The sequence below is a fragment of the Mytilus galloprovincialis genome, chromosome 2 (assembly GCF_965363235.1).
Source record: "Mytilus galloprovincialis chromosome 2, xbMytGall1.hap1.1, whole genome shotgun sequence".
NCBI classification, from domain to species: domain Eukaryota; kingdom Metazoa; phylum Mollusca; class Bivalvia; order Mytilida; family Mytilidae; genus Mytilus; species Mytilus galloprovincialis.
In genome coordinates this window covers 658,704-680,757 of record NC_134839.1, presented here as the reverse complement: position 1 = coordinate 680,757, position 22,054 = coordinate 658,704, and the positions used below count along the sequence as shown (strand labels likewise).

At 31.2% G+C, this 22,054-nt stretch overlaps 1 protein-coding gene across 9 annotated transcripts in view; it reads left to right on the top strand.

Moving 5' to 3' along the window:
• LOC143062632 (cytoplasmic dynein 2 intermediate chain 1-like) overlaps positions 1-22,054 on the top strand; it is a 72,768-nt gene that overhangs the window by 13,833 nt on the left and 36,881 nt on the right. For 6 of the 9 annotated variants that reach the window (XM_076234309.1, XM_076234313.1, XM_076234310.1 and 3 more), the window contains 11 exons: positions 2,810-2,905; positions 4,160-4,216; positions 4,838-4,858; positions 6,000-6,053; positions 7,736-7,834; positions 8,783-9,046; positions 11,809-11,920; positions 14,980-15,080; positions 15,679-15,799; positions 17,558-17,634; positions 18,484-18,560. In XM_076234309.1, the coding sequence (XP_076090424.1) occupies positions 2,810-2,905; positions 4,160-4,216; positions 4,838-4,858; positions 6,000-6,053; positions 7,736-7,834; positions 8,783-9,046; positions 11,809-11,920; positions 14,980-15,080; positions 15,679-15,799; positions 17,558-17,634; positions 18,484-18,560 (1,079 nt within the window). The remainder of the gene's footprint in view (positions 1-2,809; positions 2,906-4,159; positions 4,217-4,837; positions 4,859-5,999; positions 6,054-7,735; positions 7,835-8,782; positions 9,047-11,808; positions 11,921-14,979; positions 15,081-15,678; positions 15,800-17,557; positions 17,635-18,483; positions 18,561-22,054) is intronic. The other 3 variants (XM_076234306.1, XM_076234308.1, XM_076234311.1) reach the window with 3 other exon arrangements.

Here is a 22,054-nt window from a genome sequence, read left to right as displayed (position 1 = left end):
TTTTTAATTTTGATGTCAAAGTAGAGATTTTCTCCAATTTTCACGGTCCACTGAACATAGAAAATGATAGTGGGGATGGGGCATCTGTGTACTGGGGACACATTCTTGTTTTTATTTATTATTTTCTTTAAAATTTTAACAAATATATAGAAAAACTATAATCGTTTAATAACGTTTTATTTGATTTTTTTTTTTATCATTTCCTTTAATTTTTTGCAAAATAGTAGAAAACTAGAAAAAAATAATGCCAATGTTTACTGAAAAATCACATTAAGTTTGTTAAGAATAGATTTCAAGTAATCTAAAAGTGTAAGGCAAAATTTTTCAACACATGAAAAAAGTGTTAAATTCAATTGACAGTGTTGATTTTAACCTAGAGAAAATATAAATAAGTTTGTACTAGATATTTCAAGAGAATTAGAATTTTAATAGTCTAAAATCCGAACAATAGGATTGTTACTAAAATACAAAACAAAAACAAAACCAAACAAGCAGACAGGCATATTAATTACAAAACGATAGACATTACACACTACAAATATGTAGTAAGTGAGAAACTGGCTTAAAATTTTTAATGTTTTTTACCGGATTTTTGTGACAAAAATGTCGGTTATTGATTTGGGGATGTACGGCGGGCGGCCGGGCAGTCGGGCGGTCGGGCGGGCGGCAATCAAATGTTGTCCGTGCATTAACTCATGAACCGTTCAGCCAAAGCTTTTAAAATTTGAATATGTTGTTACTGACAACTAAATGAAGGTCAAGTTCAATAATGGCGATTTTGACTTTTACCGTTCAGGAGTTATGGTTCTCGAAAGATTGAAAAATGGAGTTTTCAGTCGTGTCTGTGCATTTACGCATGAACTGTTCTACCAAAGCTTCCCAAATTTTAATATGTTGTTACTGATGACAATATGGAGGTCAAGTTCAATAATGACGATTTTGACCTTTACCGTTCAGGAGTTATGGTTCTTGAAAGATTGAAAAATGGTGTTTCCAGTTGTGTCCGTGCATTTACGCATGAACTGTTCTACCAAAGCTTCCCAAATTTTAATATGTTGTAACTGATGACAAAATAGAGGTCAAGTGAAATAATGACGATTTTGACTTTCACCGTTCAGGAGTTATGGTTCTTGAAAGATTGAAAAATGGTGTTTCCAGTTGTGTCCGTGCATTTTCTCATGAACCATTCAACCAAAGCTTTTGAAATTTTTATATGTTGTTACTGATGACAAAATAGAGGTCAAGTTCAATAATGACGATTTTGACTTTTACCGTTCAGGCGTTATGGTTCTTGAAAGATTGTTAAATGGCGTTTCCATTCACGTTGTTGCATTTACTCATGAACCATTCAATCTAAGCTTTTCAAATTTTAATATGTTGATACTGATGACAAAATGGAGGTCAAATTTGATATTGACGATTTTCACTTTCACCATTCATCAGTAATGGTTCTTGTGATATTGCCAGGACACAAATAAATATTAATAAATCCGGTTTGCTGTCTTTGTGACAGCCTCTTGTTTTTTTTACATTAAAAAAAAACTACATATATATTTTATTATCAAGTACAAAAAAGAAAACCTTTATCAAAATTATTGCATGAAAACTTTTGCATGTTCTTCTTGTAAAGCTTACATAAAAATAATATGCAATTGCATGTGAAAAAAAAATCATTTCTATTTAATTTGTTAGGAAATTTTTGTATTTTGTCTTTCTATTCTGGTTATGGTACTTTTCAATGATCATTTTAATGTTGGTGGTTATGGTTAATTCCTGTAATATGGAAGGTTATAGTTAATTATTGTAATGGGAAAGGTTACTGATTTGTATACACCTTATCGCTAATGCCGGCTGACCCGGCCGCTTGAACTTTTGACGCATACAACAATCACTTTTCCATTGTGGCATCAGATATTTTGTTTTATGATGTCAAAATTTTACGGGAACCTGTGTGATATCCAGTAATGGCGGACAAATAGTGATAAGGTGTATTGTATTGTAGTGTTGAAGGTTATGGTTTATTATTGTAGAAAATTTCTATTTGGTTTTAGGTTTATTTTACTTACATAAAAGTTAATCAAAACCAACATGATATTTCACTTTATTGTATAGCAATATAAAATTTCCCACAGAACGTAACCAAAAGTTAGCGTGCAATAAATTCTAATATTGCACTAGTGCAATAAATCTTCAAAATTCATGACGTCATCAACGACAAAATCTTAGTTTAAACCAATTTTTACTTTTAAATATTATATTGCTATACAATAAAAGGGTTATTGCATGAATATTGGGGAATATTGTCCCTCGTAGAACATATATTGCGCTCGCAAGCTCGTGCAATATAAAATTCTACTCGGGACAATATTCCCCAATATTCATGCAATAACCCTATAGTACTATTAATGGTGCAAATCCCTCTTGGACAGAGCTTATTTAACTTCAGTGATACCTGATCACATGACTATAAATACACAAATAATATGATAATCCAAAACAACTGCAATATTAAAGTTGGTCAATGAAATCTGCATGTTTCATAGGAATTTCTCAAAGCAATTAAAAAAGATTTACTTTCCGATATATTAAAGGAGAAATTGTGGTGTATTGAAATTAAAATACAAGAATACAGTAATTTTACTCAGACGGACTCAATTATTTAATTCATAGGTTTTCATATAGAAAACTGTTTCTATGAAGTCAAATTTTCCTTAAAAAACTGGTCACAGGGTTAAATTTCTTGTTAGGTCAAACCTAAAATATTGCATGACTTCTTTATGAAGATGAAAAACTTCTATTTAAATTTTAGGATGTGAGAACAAAATCTGCAGTGAATGGCAGATCAAAACCCAAGGAGGAAGATGAGGAAGAAAATGAATATGGAGGTTACGAGGATGATTTTGAGGTACTGTTTTAAAATTACTACATGTAATTATATTTAGAGTACTAATGAATTGGTTGATTGAGGTTAACCACAAATTTCAAGTGTTGTACAAAATTCAAATTTCATATAAGCTTGTTTGCAAAAATTTGATAAAACCAGAAATGACAATGGAAATATATGTGACTGTCATACAAGTGAGAGGTTTAGCTAGCTATAAAAACAGGTTTATTCCACCATTTTCTACATAAGAAAAACCTGTACCAAAGAATATGAAGGTTGTTTTCCATTTGTTTGATGTGTCTGGGCTTTTGATTTTGCCATTTGTTTGATGTGTCGGAGCTTTTGATTTTTCCGTTTGATTATGGACTTTTTGTTTTGAATTTTCCTTGGAGTTAGTTATTAGGGCCCCGCCTTTAGGCAGGTCGCCCTATAGTGATCAGTCTGTCCGTCCGTCCGTCCGTCCGTAACACTTTAACTTTGTGTCCGCTCCATATCTAGAGAACCATTATGATTTCATACTTTATACTTTACATGTTTATTAACCACCACCAGAGGGCATGTCATGATGTATGTACAACTTCCTAGGTCAAAGGTCAAGGTCAAAAAACTTTGGTTTCAGTTGACAACCCTGTGTCCTGTGGTGAAGATCGTGTCCGCTCTATATATCTTGAGAACTGTTATGATTTCAAAGTTTATACTTGACATCCATTTTAACCAACACCAGAGGGTGTGTCATGATGTATGTACAACTTCCTAGGTTTAAGGTCAAGGTCAAAAACTTTGGTTTCAGTTGACAACCCCGTGTCCTGTGGTGAAGATCGTGTCCGCTCCATATCTAGATAACCGTTATGATTTTATACTTAATACTTAACATGTTTATTAACCAACACCAGAGGGTGTGTCATGATGTATGTACAACTTCCTAGGTCAAAGGTCAAGGTCAAAACTTTGGTTTCAGTTGACAACCCCGTGTCCTGTGGTGAAGATCGTGTCCGCTCCATATCTAGATAACCGTTATCATTTCAAAGTTTATACTTGACATGTAAATAAACCAACACCAAAGGGTGTGTCATAATTTATGTACAACTTCCTAGGTCAAAGGTCAAGGTCAAAAACTTTGGTTTCAGTTGACAACTCCATGTCCTATGGTAAAGATACAATTTTTTAATGCACATTATTCACAGCGGGGCCCACAGAGATGGCTCCCATCTCAATGATATCTAGTTTTTGTTATTTTTCTTTAACTTATAAATAATAAAGTTAAGTTTATTGCAGGACTATGATGATGACTTTGAGGAGGAAGAGGATGAGGATGAGGACCCACCAAAGAAGGTAGGTTACTCTATAAAGACATTGTTTGTGTCAGTAGGTGTTGTTCGATGTTCTTGTACTATGGGACTTTCTAGAAACTCACATCAGAAAGCTTGAACCTGATTTTATTAAATAAAAACTATTTCCTTAGCTAGTATATATACTGGTTCACGGATCAAACAGGGTTAAAAACCACTACTGGTTGATCCTTTAATGAGCTTCATTGCAGCAAAGCAGTTCTTATTCCTGACAAGAGAGATAATCAATTTGAAATTACAATTTTAGAGGTATTTTCCAGTTTTCGAAAAAGAGTTTCTGAAAAGGCCCATACTACTGTTCTTTACCTCATTTTATGTATTTATGTATTTATGTATTTATGTATTTATGTATTTATGTATTTATGTATTTATGTATTTTAACAATTACAATTACTTACACTTAACTATTTCAAAATGTTGAAATTTATATTAAAATACAACTAATCTAACTAGTTTGTATAGTTCTATCTATATGAGAAATTAAAAAGTATGTGTATGATATTATCATTGCATTACTAGAAAGAAACTCCCTTATGCAAAATTCTTTATATTTGATATAAAAGTGTAATGTCTAACTATACCTTATAGATATTATTTTTATCAGAGACCAGAATATAATCATAGCGTACAGTCAGGGGTACTACTTGTACAAGTGTATTTTATTTACTTGAAGAAGTTAAAAAAAATATACACATATAAGTAAATTTGTAGGATACTTATACAAGTGAATTTTATTTACTTGTATAGGTAAAAAAAAAAATGGGCTTAGTTATGTCCCTTAGGCATTCAGAATTTTTTACTTGTATAAGTAAAAAAATCATCCTTTCTTCTTTTCTTGAATTCTTAAGATTTCTTTGCTCTAATAGAATTTTAAATTGTGTACCCTTTACAGATGTCTTTACTAATCATTTAAGTATAATTTCATGGACAATGAAAATCCCATTTGTCTGTTATCTTCATAACACTGCTCATTTACAAGCCCCAAAGGAGCAATTTTTGAAGGCCTTGCGCAAATATACAAGATCTTTGCTCAATCAGTTCCTTTGATGAATTAATGAGATGAAACATTGAACTTTAATGAAAAAATTTGAGCAAACCTGGGAAAAATCATTAAAGGTATGATTTTACATCTCAAACTTGAGGATTTTTGTGGGATTGTAAGAAAAATTTACTTATACAAGTAATTTTTTTAGAAAATTAAGGGGAGATTATTCAAACATTATTTATTTACTTATATGTGTATATTTTTTTTTACTTCTTCAAGTAAATAAAATACACTTGTACAAGTAGTACCCCTGACTGGCGTAAGTTACTACACAAATCTTTATAAAAAAATTTATTCATCTTTTCCTTTCTTTAAAATTTTATTATGTATTGCTGTTTTGCATTATTAGAGTAGAAATTTGCGGTGTGTTCTTCTATAGCAATACAAATTGCAGTTGCAGGCTATTAAAAAATCAGAGATAGTGTGTTTGAGACATTCAAAAGCAAAATAACAATATATGCTAGTTGATGGTTTGAATGATATTTAAAAGCTGCTTTTTAGACTTTTTGCCAATGTTATGGATAAGAGAAAGTCATTTAACACTCTATGGTAATAGATAAGCCCTTATTTTAGGTATTATTTATTTAAAATGCTGCACCATCCTGAACATGCATGAAATATTTGCCCCTGGACAATAGGCAATCAACAATTAATCAATCAAAATATTGCAAAATCCCTTAATGTGTATGCCTTTGTTTAAAAGCTTGAAATTTATTTGTAGACAAACTTGTCATCTATAACACCTAGACAACCTAGACATGGACTGCAATATTCTGTAAATATCTTTGTGCCTATATAATGTGCAATGAAGTGTCCCATTATTGCACAAATTCCTTACTTTAATGTTTTTGTGTGTGTTGAAAATTTCCCAACACAATCAGTTCTTAAGGTACAACTATGGAAAACAATGTTTTTATTGCACATATTGAAATTTATTGCAACATATAATTCCTTATTGCACATATTTATCCTGCATGGCAATTTAGACTAGATCATAAATTTATTCAAATATTATTTGGATTTCTAAACTTACATTAAAAACTTGATTCTAAATGAAATTGCATGTACGAAAAAATTAGGTAGTTATGTACTGACTTTAGGCACACTGTTCAAAATGTGTTCCTGCTACAAAATATATAAGAAAAATGTGAGTTTCTGATACTAACTGGTATTGTACAAGTATTTGTTTAGACAATAGCAAAGAACATTATATCATTGTGCATCAAACTAGGCTGAGGTGAAATATAAACAATACTGATATGATAAGAGAAATAAATGGGCAATATACTTGCTTTTAACAATTTTACAAAGGTTGTGATTTTTGCACTTTGCTATGGTAAAATCTTATTCAACCAGTTGATAATCTTTGATTCATTTTCTTTGCAATAACACTTCTTTTTTTTGTGCAAAAATATAATACACATATGGCTGGTTTTAAATTTTGCAAATTTTCACTTTATTATCAATATCCTAATTTATAGGATATACAGGGTATTCATTCAGCATGCATATATATATTTAATTTCAGGAAGCACACAATTTAGACTATTTCTGGATTTTTTTTTAAATATCAAAAATAGCAATATTACTATACATGCTTTACATATATTTCATTATAATAATATTGAATAAAATAAAATGTGGGATACATGACAATAAGACAGCAAAGAACAAAACTAAAGTTCTATGTTTGCCCTCAGGCAAGTATTTATTTCATATTTTGATATAATACAGCACTTATCTATCAAGTTATTTGAATAGTTCAATGTATAATTTAATTATTAGCTATTATTAACAGATTCAAAGACTTTGGAGAAAATGTTGCAAGAAAGGAATAAATAATGATGTAAACTGGCCTATGTATCCGAGAAGAAAACAATAACAATCAAAAGTTTTTTGTTACATGTGAATGGTCCTATCAGGAGCCTCTGGCCTTTGTTAGTCTTGTATTATTTTAACTTTTAGTTTCTTGTGTACAATTTGGAGTTTAGTATGGTGTTTATTATCACTGAACCAGTATATATTTGTTTAGGGGCCAGCTGAAGGTCGCCTCCAGGTGTGAGAATTTCTTGTTGCATTGAAGACCTGTTGGTGACCTTCTGCTGTTGTCTGCTCTATGGTCGGGTTGTTGTCTTTTTGGCACATTCCCCATTTCCATTCTCAATTTTACTAGTTAAGAAAATGAACTTCCACCCTTGTCATGCTTGTTAATTACATTGTACAACCTCAGTCTTCTGATAACTGATAGCTAGACCTAACAGAATGTCTAAAAAACAAATGAGTTTCTTTTATCATTCGGCGACACTATTTCTGACTTGGTCCATTGTATTTTGTTTTATAAATAAAGAAATGTGGTAAAATTTGTAATGAAACATCTATCTGAAAGACCTTAAGAAATGATGAAATCCAGAGAGGCTAATGACATTTTTAAGGAATACATTATACAATCTATTTCAGGATGATGAGATGAATGATGTTTTACGAGCTTTAGATGAAGAAAATGATAGATTATATAAAGATTCCTCAAAACAGGACAAATATGACAGATCTGACTCGGTAAATATGTTATCAGTAATAGTTATAGATTATCGTTGGTCATCTCAAAGACATTGATTTTCTCGCTATAGTCGACACGTTAAAAGTGAGAAAAACAATCCAGTTGAGATGACCAATGATAACCTGATTATGGCTATTTTACCTATGACAACGTTGTTAATTTCACTGGCAATGGCATGTGCTCCCTTAGTTTCTAGCCATAATTTTTCATATCACTTGAGAAAGAAAATAATTAGTGAGTAAGATCAAAGGAAAATTTCGTGAAATAAGGATAATATAAGTAACATAACGAAAAAGTGATATTAGAAATATTTTGTTTCTAATCAGTAATTAAATATGTGTTTGATGAATTAGCCACATCTAGAGATCACAGATACCTACAGGAAGAGTCAAAATTATTTGAAAGATTGTGAAAAAGATAGAACTGTGGTTGATAGTTCCCTTGGATTGAATGGACACAATACTGTAATTTTACAATGCTTCAACGTCCCCAGAAGAACATTAGATTATTTATTTACCTTATTAAGGATGCACTTAGGTGAAATTATAAAAATCAAGAATTTAAAATTGATACTATAAGCCAAAAGTGTATTTGTTAAGGAACAAAATAAGCTTGAAATATTGATAGGTTATGGAACTTTTTTTAGAGATATTTGCTTTTTGAAAAATGGTGGTAAAAGGTTGACTCAGATTTTTAGCCTATATTTGCATTTGTATTATTAAGGTCTCAAATCAAAAGAAAAGACATCAAGAATCTGCTTAAATTTATGGTAAATGAAGTTTTATAAACTATGTATACTAAAGTCTGATATAAAAGAACGAAGGGTGTTATGGGGCAAAATATTATCATGATTATAAGCTGTATTGATGGAAAAAACCGAAGAGTCCAAAAATCTGATACAAATTCCTAAACCTCACCTTAGTACATCCTAAATGAATATTTTTTAGCCTGAAGATAGAGGTAGAGGATATAGGGACAGCAGTCCAGATGAACCTGTCCAAAGGACACGTCCAAAAAGCAGTGCTATCAACTTTTTATCAGCAAAGAGACAGGTTATGACCCAGAAAACATACGGAAAAACATCTAAACGAGCTCGAGATCTGTTAGAAATGATAGAGTTAGACACAGTAACCTTTGATATAATGGATCTGCCTCCAGTCAAAGAATATGAGTTGTATATTAGAAGTTATGGTAGATCTGACACACGACAGGTACAGTTTTAATCAAACACTAGTGTTACATCTGTAGGATTATCCACAATAGGTGTATCAGGGGGGTGATTTTTCTCGCTGGGTTCAAGACCTGTTGATGGCCTTTGTCTATTATCTGCTCTTTTTTGATTATTTTCTACACAATAAAACACATTATCACATATGATACATAAGATACACCTTATCTCTTTCTTTTCCATTAAGAAAATTGTACACATGCCTGAAACTATCAAAGTGTTAGCTGATGTTTTTCAACATGTTAGTTTAAGTATTTTAAATCATTTTAAATATTGTTTTAGTATTGAAATCACAATATTCTGTTTTTAAACAGAATAACTCTTTCTTTGCAGGGGCTGCTCTGGCTCCCAAAAAGTTGGAGCCAGAAAAGTTGCCACCTTCTATATTTTGTCGCCTGTTTTGAAAACTTGGAGCAAACTTTGGAACCAGCTAAAGTCTTTATTTCTTCTACAAAAAATTAAACTATGTTTAATTTAAATTTCTTATGCTCTCAGCCTGCACTTTACATCATTTAACATGTAATACTAAGTAAGTTATTGCAGAGGGTTTTTTTATACATACAAACAACAAAACAACATGTGTACTTAATTTTCTTATGTCAGTATTTCATAGTATGTACAAGAATATAAATTAGCTTATGGTCAGTATATATATGCTACAGAATAGAGAAAATGTCTTTGAATTAAAAAATAAAGAATAAGAAAAAATGGGTAATTGAATGAAGAAAACAAAATAAGAGGTGTTTAACTTTACATAATAGTGAAAATTTGTATAATAAATAAAGAATCTGCAATACTTAACATTTTCTCCAAAGGCCAGCCCAGATCCCAAAAGTTTTTTCCAAGGCCCAGTAGATTTTTTTTTAGGCTCTACCAGATTTTTTTTCTTCTACAGGTACATACTTATAAAATAGTCTAGAATGTTTTTATGAAGGCAATAATATATATTTGAAATACCTTATACATGTAGCTTGTTTTGATCATGATGGAAATAATAAAGGACATAGAGTGGTGTTTCAGAATTAAAATCCATTTAACCAAGTCTTTTCAGACTGGTTAACTTAGATTTGTAATATTATGAAGAAAAGAAAAGAACCCCCCCCCCCCCCTTTTTTTCTATTTTACTCCCCCCTAGATGTAGAGTATTAAAGTATTATCAGTTTCACCCCATAAAATTATGATTTTTTTCATGAATAATTCTTAGCAGTCAATCAAAATGAAATTCTTACTTTCTATAAATAACAATGAAATGTAACTGTTACCTGTTAGGGAGGTTTCCCGAATTTTCCCCGCCAAAAAGCACATGGCTTTCAACAATTGTAAACAAAGCATTCAATTTGTGATCATCGATTACAGCTTTAATTAATTTAATTTGGATATATAGATATTCATAGAAGGTACAGTCTTGTTATGTTTTTACTTTCTTCTGGATTAAAACCAGTTTTAAAGATCAATTTAAAAAAATAAAATAATCTTTGTCATCAAAGAGGGGGAGGACAGGGGGGTACCCTTCTCCCTTCTCCCACCCCTCTTCTCCTTTCTCCTACCCCTGTTCTCCTTTCTCCCATTAGAATAAAACATCTCCTTTTGAGATATTTTTTCTTTAAATATTAGAATTTTTTTTTAAAGGAGAGATATTTTATTTTTTCTCCTTTCTCCAACTTTTTCTCCTTTCTCCCAACCTTCCTCTCCTTTCTCCTACCCCCTTTCTCCTTTCTCCCACCCCCTTTCTTCTTTCTCCTACCCCCTTCTCCCTGTCTCCCTTACCCCTGTCCTCCCCCTCATCAAAACAACAGACAATCTGAAATATATATTTGTGACCTATTAATTTTTTGAACTCTGCTACAGAGGTCAAAGTTACATTGTTTTTCAAACCAATCATATGTTTTCTCTATTACAACTAATCAACTGTGTTTGATATAAATATTTCAATAAATTAATGATGTCAAACATATGATTTCAAAAGGTAAAATTTATACTGCAAAAGATTTACTTTTTATTTTTCACGGAAGGATATTTGGAAGCTGTGTAACTAAGGCTATAATATTTATCATTAAAACAATTTAAACAATTGAAATAGACAAAATCTGGACTGACCATTTCCATTGAATTAATTAATGTGGATGATCATTAATGACCCATCTGATAAATGGATTACCTGTAACAACAGATTATGACACCTGTTGTAACTGTTGATTAAGTCACGAAGTCATAAACTTGTCGCCAGGTAAAATTTTGTACAATTTATTTTTTTAACTTAGCTTTTACCAATTAAAATGAAGATCGATATTGTCAGGAAATGAACATTTTTACATAAGAAAATGTTAGCACCAGAATTATCGCCAGCAACCGTATTTTGTCGCCAGATGAAATAAAAAATCGCAAATTGCGACATTGGTGACGCACAGCGCAGTCCCTGCTATATTCCATCTGCACAATGCAAGTTATTTTAAAAATATGACATTTGCTTACACATGCATGGAATCTTAAAAGTAAAAAAGTAAAGATGATGAGGCAGAAATTGGTTAATAAATGTATTGCATTTGTGTTTGATCACTGAATCCTCTTGAAAATTCAGGCCAGTATTTTATACTTTCCGGTATTGCCCCTATTACCCAGTAAATTTGGGTTTTCCCAGTATTTCCCACTGGGCTCAGCATTACTGATAAAACCTGGGTTTTTACCATACATGTATGATGTCAGCTGTAAAAGTAAATATAATTTTTTATTGTAACATGCTTGTAGGCCTACGTGCAGACCAATGATGATGCTATAGATCGTGATATACAAACAGAAGAGATTGATATGAGAAATAAGTGGACACAACATCCACCGGAAGACTTTGCTGGATCTGGCAGTAAGTGGGACTATTGTCTAAAAAAAAAAATTATTATGGCTTTCCTTCCCTGAGCTTTAATGTAAACGGTGTTATTTTGTACTAATTTTCACGATACCTATAAACAGTGAGAACAAATAGCGAAAAACAAGAATTGACTAACAAACTTGTTGAGAACACACATGCTATAAAGCTCAATGCCAAAGAACTTCTACATGAAGAACAACAATAAAAGCACCTTATTATTGACACATGGTTATTTTTCAAACAAATTGAGAAAAGTGAAGGGTTTATTATGTACACCATTCCTATTAAGGACCAAACAGCCTATTTATTTCTACCAGTGATTTTTCTGTAAAATTTTGGGTGAAGGTATTTCACAATTAAGGGAACAAAATATGATGAAGAAAATTGGGGGGTCACCAAATTAGTTTTGTCACTATAGCAACCTCAGTTTCGTGTTTTCCCGAATAAATAACATAACATTTGCTTATTAACTCAAAAAATCCTTTATATCAAACCTACAAGCATAATTCTTGTTTCACGTTAAACAATATATTTGTATCTATCAAATACAGGTTGAAGAGAGTAAGATTCATATTGTTTTGATCTTTACAAATATGATTTATTTCATTCCCGCCAAAAATAAAACGTAAAAATGAAAAACGTTTCCAGTATTAAAAAATATCTACCACTGATTTCTTCACAAAAATTTCAAGAAGGAAACTGCATTGTGTACTTTTCAAATATAAAGCCAAATAAAAGTGTATGTCACCGACCTTTCAAAAAAGTTGTGAGTGATTTTCATGGTTTTTTCTCGTTCTTTTTGAAGAAAAGATTTGTCTTTCTTCATAACATTGCATCTAGACATCATAGTACAAAGTTTCCTTGCTGGCGCACTATTTGAAAAAAATCGCAAATTGGACGTTTGGAACACACGTTAAAATTTCCAAGAATAACAACTATATTCACCTACTTTATTATCCGGTAATACAAGATATTAAATGTCTGTGTCTCATTAGATCTTATGATGTTGTTGCCACACAATATTTAAAACCTTCAGAAACACCATCCGTGGGAATGGAAAATTGTTTGAAATAACATTATACTCCGCTTTTATTATGCGGCGTAAAGCAACCAACTGTCAATCAATATTATGAAAGTCTTTTTTGTCCTCTGTCCCTAATTAGCAAAATTATTGAAAAGGCACAGGCTAACTTTCAGAGTATTTGACTATATTACCCTAGATGTGTGGGGGTTTTTTGGCGTCAATTTCAGAAGTTTGCCATAACATACTCATTTGCTACTGTTGACAGACGGACACACAAAAGCATGGACAGACTTCTTTATACCATTATTTTCCCGACTAAGACGAACGAAATTATTGGATCGAGTTTGTGAATTCATTATTTCTGAATATTTTAAATATAAGGAAATTGAAAATACTGGTATAATATATGAATTAAAGTTTTTGATTCTAAAACGTTATACATCTATCATAAAATACAATCCCTGTTATTACTACCTCACATGTTTTAAATAAAAGAGACAGTAAATATAAAATACAAAAAGTTTTTAATTCAAAAATTGAATTCATTTAGAAATAATTTTCCGTTGAAAACTCCAAAGTAAGAACAGGATAAAATATGATAAATCTAAATTGCTCATTTGTGAAATTAAAACAAAGAAAAGTTTTTTGCCGGCATTGAAAATCGAAATTTGTTTTCAGTCTTTCCGGTCATAGTTGTAGCTACCATAAATGAAAGGGAGAGATTTTATGTTGGATATTATTCTTGAAATTGTTTTTGTCATAAGTTAGATTTACAGTAATTTAGTTTTAAAGACCAAAAATTTGATTTTAATTCACATTTGCTGAGTATTTTTTTAATGGGTTTTGCCTTACAGCTAATTTCCTACTGCATGTAGGGTAAAACTTTGGTTGGCTTCCTTGCTTTGTTTGATATAATAAATGTTTATTCAAGCTTTGTAATTAAGATTATATTATCATATATAGGTATGTAAACCTGTATATATGATATCTAAATTCAATTGGACGTTATACAAAAATAATTATACAAAATAAACAAACAAGCTATCCAAAGTGGTGATCTCAGCAAGATCATGTGAAATGTTTATCATTATTCTACTCATGTGAAAGAATAAAAAAAATAAAATGCAGATCGGCGCAAATGCAAAAAGTCTAGATCAAAATTTACATTTTATTATTTTCATTAGAACGAAGGTTAAATATAGTGTAGTAGCTTTTGTGTTCATTTGTGTTAAATTTCCACAAGATATCAGCTCAACACTTTATTCCTCTTTTCTTGGGAGACGTATTTTTAAGCGTACACATGCTGGAATCTGTGAAAAACGCGAAATAGGACGTTATAATTTAACGTTCTTTCATTGCTAGAAACAATGCCATAGAGCTTTTATGTCACTTTGCGTTAGTTGATGCGCACAAACAATAGGCTTTTTGGTCTTTAAGTTATATTCCCCCTCCCACAACTATATGCTTTAGTAAGCTGTAAATTTTAAACCGAAGTACTATAGATTCATTCTTTTTAGTGCTGTATAGAGTGGAAAAGGCAAACCAAAAATATGAAGTTGAAAACAGTTTTTAAGGTGGTACCTAACACTTTCACTAAAATTAATTCGGCTCGTTAAATTTTCATAAAATTTTGGCACAGTATTTACTTTGACCCTTTGACAAAAATATAAAGATTTCAAAAAATTTGAACCAACCATTTTATCAGAAAAATTACACTGGTTATATAGCAGTTCGACAAAGAATAATTTTGATCATTGAGAAGCTTGATATTGACCTAACAACACAATGTAATTAAAACGTTTAGCTGATTTTACAGAGTTATCTCCCTGTAGTGTTAGGTACCACCTTAATACCAACAAAAATCCACAAAATAAATGAATCCATAGTAATCAAAAGTAATTATCTGACAAAACATCAAATCGATTTAGAATAGAAACAGAAAATTTATGAATCTGACAAGTAATTTTAAGTTTAATGCTCTTTTACATTGTATTGGTATTTTAGTAAAATATGATTTAATACTTTGCAGGAGGTGATGGTGAAAAAGACTTTGAGGATGAAGAACAGTCACAACAGAATAAACAACAAGACTTAGGACGTCTTTCTAAGTTCATACAACAGGCTGGACAGGTAAAATATTTCTTTTTTGCTACTCAGTGGGTATATAGCTGTACTTCTATATATTAATCATGGTGAAAAAGTTTGTATGCTGCGACTGACTTGTCACATCCTGTGTTTTAGACAAAAATTTTTTTTTTAAATATATACAGTCAAATCTGTTTTAAGAGACCACTTAAGGGAGAGCAAAAAGTGGTCTCTTAAGACAGGTGGTCTTTCAATACAGGTTCAGTTCATATGAAATGTACTACACAGGGATCTTATATTAGTGGTCTTTTAACACAGGTTTTTGTTTCATACAGTTGTCTCACAAGCAGGTTTGACTGTATACGAAACATACAGGAAAAGTTTAAATTATTTCATAAGTAAATAAGGGAATGATACGTTAAAAGAACAAGAATTTTGACAATTTATCAGACCATACCAACCATGTCATTGAATCCATGATTTTAGGGTTTTAAATAGCAAAGCAAGGTTTTTTAACATTCTTATACAAATTAGGAGTGGGGAGTGGAGAGCTCTTTACACATTTTTTCTTGTCTTCTATTGACTTTGCGTGCCAAAATCAATTGGTTTATCTACTAATATTTTTTTGTATCTTTATTTGCAGGTAGTTTCTATATTACTAGATGAAGAGCGATCACAGGAAACAACAGAATTAAGATCAAATAAGTCTAGTATTAGTATGAGTGAAGGTTATACAGAGCTGTCTAAGTTGGGCATACTACAAGGTATGTATGTGATGAAGACATAATCTTTCAATCAGTTTAATTGAGGTCTGGAGCTGGCATGTCAGTTAACTGCTAGTAGTCTGTTGTTATTTATGTATTATTGTTATTTTATTTATTTTCTTTTGTTTCATCTTCTGACATCGGACTCTTGAACTGAATTTTAATTTGCGTATTGTTATGCGTTTACTTTTCTACATTGGCTAGAGGTGTAGAGGGAGGGTTGAGATGTCATAAACATGTTTAACCTTGCCACAATTTTGCGCCTGTCCCAAGTCAGGAGCCTCTGGCCTTTGTTAGTCTTGTATGATTTATAATTTTACTTTCTTGTGTATAATTCAGAGTTTAGTATGACGTCCATTATCACTGTACTAGTATGCATATTTTTTAAGGGGCCAGCTGAAGGACACCTACGGGTACGGGAGTTTCTCGCTACATTGAAGACCCATTGGTGTCCGGCTGTTGTCTGCTCTATGGTCGGGTTGTTGTCGCTTTGACACATTCCCCATTTTCTTTCTCAATTTTATGTACTACGGATACAATTAATCTATCTAGTGGTACTTGTAAACAATCATCACTAGTAACAAATCAAATCAAATCAAATATGTTTTATTGTCAATTAAAGACGCCCATTACAGGCAGAATAATCACAAGTTAAATTTGATACAAATGCTTACAAAACGTAACAGAGAACCATATTGGAGCACAAATAAAAGTTATTTGATTCTACAACATAAATTCCACAATATTATCACCACCCAGGCTTAACTATTGGCTTTTATTTAGATTTGAGGTGTCGACTCCTGACTTAAATTATGTGTCACATTTTTCATATTTCACAATTCTTTTTGTATATTTGATTTATTTAAGGTGGTACCAAACACCTAGACTAAAATTAATTTGGCTCGTTTAATTTCATAAAATTTTGACAAAATATTTACCCTTTGACAAAAATATAAAAATTTCAACTTGAACCAAACACTTTCTAGGACAATTTTCATTGTATATATATCAGTTTGACAAACAATCATTTTGATCATTGAGAAGCTTAATATTTCCTTAACAATAGAACATGATTAAAATGTTTTGTGTATATTACAGAGTTGTCTCCCTGTAATGCTAGGTACCACCTTTAGGTTAATATAGACAGAAAAGTAATACATTTATTTCCTTTTTGTCAGTTTTTTGAAAGACACCAACCAAAAAAAAAGGGAAAATATAAGGTCACAAGATGTTTTGGCAGAACTAAGGATTTTAGAATTTAAATTTTGTTTGCATAAGAATTAAGGGGCAATTAAATTTGCAATTAAATTTTGATGAATGCAGCAATAAATTATCAAGAGAAATTGTTAAATACTATACACAAATTAGAATGATAATATTAATGTTATTATAATGTGAATTTAATTGAATAATTATTACGATTTGGAAACAAGTAGTTAACTGATATTAATATGTCTCCTAAATTCCAATTCTTGTTTTGGTATGTTACAAAATTTATCAAATTTGGTTAATTTTCAATAAAATCAAGTTTAATTATCTCCCCTGAGAATACCTTATTTGGACAAAAGTTATCTCCCCAATCAATATCACAGATCTCCTAATCTTCTTATGATAAAAAGATCCATTTGTATAATTTGATTTGTTTTTAAATTCTAGATATAAAACTTGATTCCTGAAACCCAGTGCAATACCTTATCAAAAGATGAGTTTGATAATAACTTTCTCCATATGTAAATATTGATATTATTATTTTCACAGGTCGCCATGTGGAGTTTGCATACTTTGCACCAACACAACCTAATATGTTACTGACTATCTACAGTCAGCCTGAACAGGTACTATGTTTTTCCCGATTTGATTAATTTTGATGCTTATAAGGATATGTTGTATATGATTTTCAATAGACAACTATCCATTATAGTCAAAAGGATATGTTGTAAATGATTTCCAATATAGACAACTATAGATTATCAATGATTATAGACCAAATGATGTATGATTTCCAATAGACATCAATTTATTATAGACCAAGAACAAACTTGTGGACAAAGACAAATCACTATAATGCCAACAACAATAAACAAAACCCAATTGAATAGTAAGCTATAAAAGCCCCTGAAAATACAAAAGTAAAGACAATTCAAAAAAGAAAAACCAATGGCCTGAATTATACTACAATAATGAACTAAAATTAGTTATGTCAGACAGCAACCTATGATAAGATAATAATGATATTTTTTTTTCAATTCTTATGACCTGAAGAATTGACATTTCCATGCATTTTTTATAGACACATTTACAAGTTAAACATTTTGAGATCTCAAAAAACATGTTTAAAAGTCAGCAGCCTCTAGCCTATGTTAGCCTTGTATGATTTTTAATTTTTGTTTCTTTTGTATATTTCAAAGTTTAGTATGACGTCCCATACCACTGAACTAGTATACATTTTTGTTCCGGGGCTAGCTTAACCAGCCTCTGGGTGCAGGAATTTATTGCTGCATTGAAGACCGATTGGTGGCCTTACGCTGGTATCTGCTCTTTGGTAGTGTCGTTGTCTCTTTGACACATTCCCTATTTCCATTCTCAATTTATTTAAATGTTTCAGATTAATCCTTAATGTTTCATTTCTTTAGAGTAATGTTTTAAATCTTTTAGAGTAATCCTAAATGTTTTAAATATTTCAGAGTAATCCATCAAATCCAACGGATGGAAAGGGAATGATATGTGTATGGAACACAAATGAACCATCATATCCTCAAAGGTAAACAATAAACATGTATTTTTATTGTAAAATTGATATCACTGTAAATTCAGAAATTATTGTGAGATAATTAATGTGAATAATGTGACTGGGTGAGAATCGTAACAATTAGAACTTGCATTGGGGTATCTGTTATGTATATTAGTACACAGATTTTCTGGAAATAGCAATAATTAATCTCTATATAAAAAAGAAGATGTGGTATGATTGCCAATGAGACAACTATCCACAAAAGACCAAAATGACACAGACATTAACAACTATAGGTCAACGTACGGCCTTCAACAATGAGCAAAGCCCATACCGCATAGTCAGCTATAAAAGGCCCCGATAAGACAATGTAAAACAATTCAAACGAGAAAACTAACAGCCTTATTTATGTAAAAAAAATGAACGAAAAACAAAAATGTAACATAAACAAACGACAACTACTGAATTACAGGCTCCTAACTTGGGACAGGCACATACATAAATAATGTGGCAGGGTTAAACATGTTAGCGGGATCCCAACCCTCCCCTAACCTGGGACAGTGGTATAACAGTACAACATAAGAACGAACTATAAAAATCAGTTGAAAAGGCTTAACTCATCAGATGGACAAAAATACAAGTGGACGTGGCCCGGTACTTTGTTTTTCATTCCTCAAAAATGGCAATAGTAAATGCACACAATAATTTCTGAAATAATAGTATATTGATGTTGTTTTTCTGTCTTTGACCTCATTACTATGGATCATTGGTTATGTTGATTTTATGTGATACTTGTAGTTCAATCTATAACTTTATGACTTTCACTTAAAATCAATCATGTTCCATAAAGCAGGCATGGATGGAGAGTTGTCTCATTGACACTCATATCACATCTTCCTATATCTTTATAAGACATTTCAGTATATGCACTCTTAGTTTTATATCAATGAACAAAATATATCTGATAGTTTATAACCAAGTATTTTTTTTTCTATTCTGGATTGAATTTAAACAATTTACTCCTTCATTTGTCACTAATCATTTAGTGTGAAGAGCTGGCAAACTGTTTTAAAACAAATCAAAATCTTACTTGTTCATATGCAGTTATCCAAGCACAGGCATTGGACTCCAATCTTAATTGACAAGGATTGTCAGTTTTCATATCGAATATTGGTGGTTTTCTCTTCCACCGATAAAAAAACTGACCACCACAAAATAGACCAAACGTGGCATTAAAACAGCAACAGCCTAAAAGTGAGGTTAAAACAGCAACAATCAATCAATCCAAGCACAAGCCTTTTTAAAATATTTATAATGGTCTCAGTGGCTGAGTTGTTGAAGTACTGTGGATTCATTTATTTTCGTGGGTATCAATTTTCGTGGATAGAGAAAAAAAGACATTTCGTGGTATACGTATATTCGTGGATCGCTGATTACAAAAAAAAATTTAGATACGTAATTCGTGGATTTCTTTTTGATTTAGTAGATCATTTTAACCTCCTTGGTTTGATCAATAATAAAACAAACAAAAAAGAAGGAATTCATTGAAAAAGTTTTGAATTGTCAAAATACTCACTTGGTCATTTTAGGTTAAAGTGTTCATTGAAAACTTCTATTACAATAATGGACAAAGACAACTAATTATTTGTTTGTTTTACAATTTATAAATGTTTGTCGGAATTCTATAAGGCAATCAAAACTTTATGATTGAAAGCTCATTTTCCTAATCACGATACAATAAACAGTCATATAGAATGAAATTCAAAACAGTGTGGCTGTGGCCATTGATTGACACATTAAATTCATCCATTGACTGGGACAATTTACGTGAACGTTTGTCTGTAACGACCACTGTTCACGAGTACCTACAATAGACATTTAAACTGTGGGGTCACCAAAGGTTTCTCAACGCCTTAATTATAAAATAATTCGAAAAATTAATCAGGAATAACCTTTATGTTTTGATTTATATAATTGATATAAATCAAAACATCGTGTTATTTCGAATTTTTCGAATTACTTTATTAAGGTGTTGAGAACCTTTGGTGACCCCATAGTTGAATTGTCTTTAAAAAGTACATAGTGAGCAGTGGTCGTTACATACAAACGTTCACCTAAATTGTCCCAGTCAATGGATGAATTTATTGTGTCAATCAATGGCCACAGCCACACTGTTTTGAATTTCATTCTAAGTAAAAGGTGTGAAAATAAATGTTCCTGTCATAAAAAATATTACCTACGGGCAATATCCCCGTACTTAATCCTATTGATTTTCAATCACTAGTAAACCAAACTATGACACGGTAATTAACAACTGACAGTTATTTTCCATGAACAGTTTTAATCAATTTTGAAAAGTAAATTATCACTGATATTCGATATACTAATTATTGATTTAATCAAAATACTTGTATCTTCTTTTAATAAAAAACACGTGTTATGTTACAATGTTTATCGCTATTCAACACTATACTAGAACTGCATAACATAACCGGAAATAAACATCCGACTCCATACATTTTTATCAGGATTATTCTTCGTTGAATTCTTAAATTCGTGGTTCCATGTGACCCTCGAAACCCACGAAAATTGGTATACCACGAATAAAAATGAATCCACAGTAGATCATTTACAGTATCACTCACTCTAGCCTGTCACTTTGATGGTGTTAGTTCAAACCTTGCACATGACAGGTGCATTCAACTCCAATCTAATTGACTATGATTGCTGGTTTTTCCACAGAAGGTAAATGGTTCTCTTGCTTCATCCACTAATAATAATTGGCCACCAATATATAGCTAAAAATACTGAAAGTTGCATTGATCACCAACAATCAATCAAAATTGTCATTACATTTTAGTTTAATCTAATATACCCTGAATTATTATGTTCTGCTATGTATAAATCACACATCTACTAATAGTTTAGATCTAAATAGATACAAGAAGATGAATAAATGAACATTTAATATATAGTCTTTTTGTGTGTATAAAATGCAGTCACACATAGTACGTAACACCTTTTTTTTGCCTCGTAACTTGAGAAAGAAGTGTCTTCGTATGCCTAACAAACAGGGACTTTCTGGAAAAATCCCAGTTTAAAACTTGTTAAATTGTGTCCATTGAAAATCATTTTCTTTTTCAAAGACAAATTGAACTCAAGACCAGCAGTAGTTGAATCTTGTAAAGAATACAGAATCATTAGTAATATTCTGAAATAAACAATAATGATCTCTGCTAATTTTATTTATTACTGTATCATTGTGTATATGGGGGTTACTTTTGCAGGTGTGAATTTTTAATTGAATAAGACATTCAAATTATTTTTGTGGTTATTATTTATTTTGGATTCTGAACTTTTATCAATACCTTTGCATGTGCATTTTTAAATTGGCGGAATTTATTTTGCCGAATATTGTTCTATCAGTGAAAATAAGCCATAATTTATACCCCGCTAAAAATAACCCGCCTTACGGTATCTGTTGGTACCCCTTGGATAGTTTAATCTGTGTATTACATTCAATA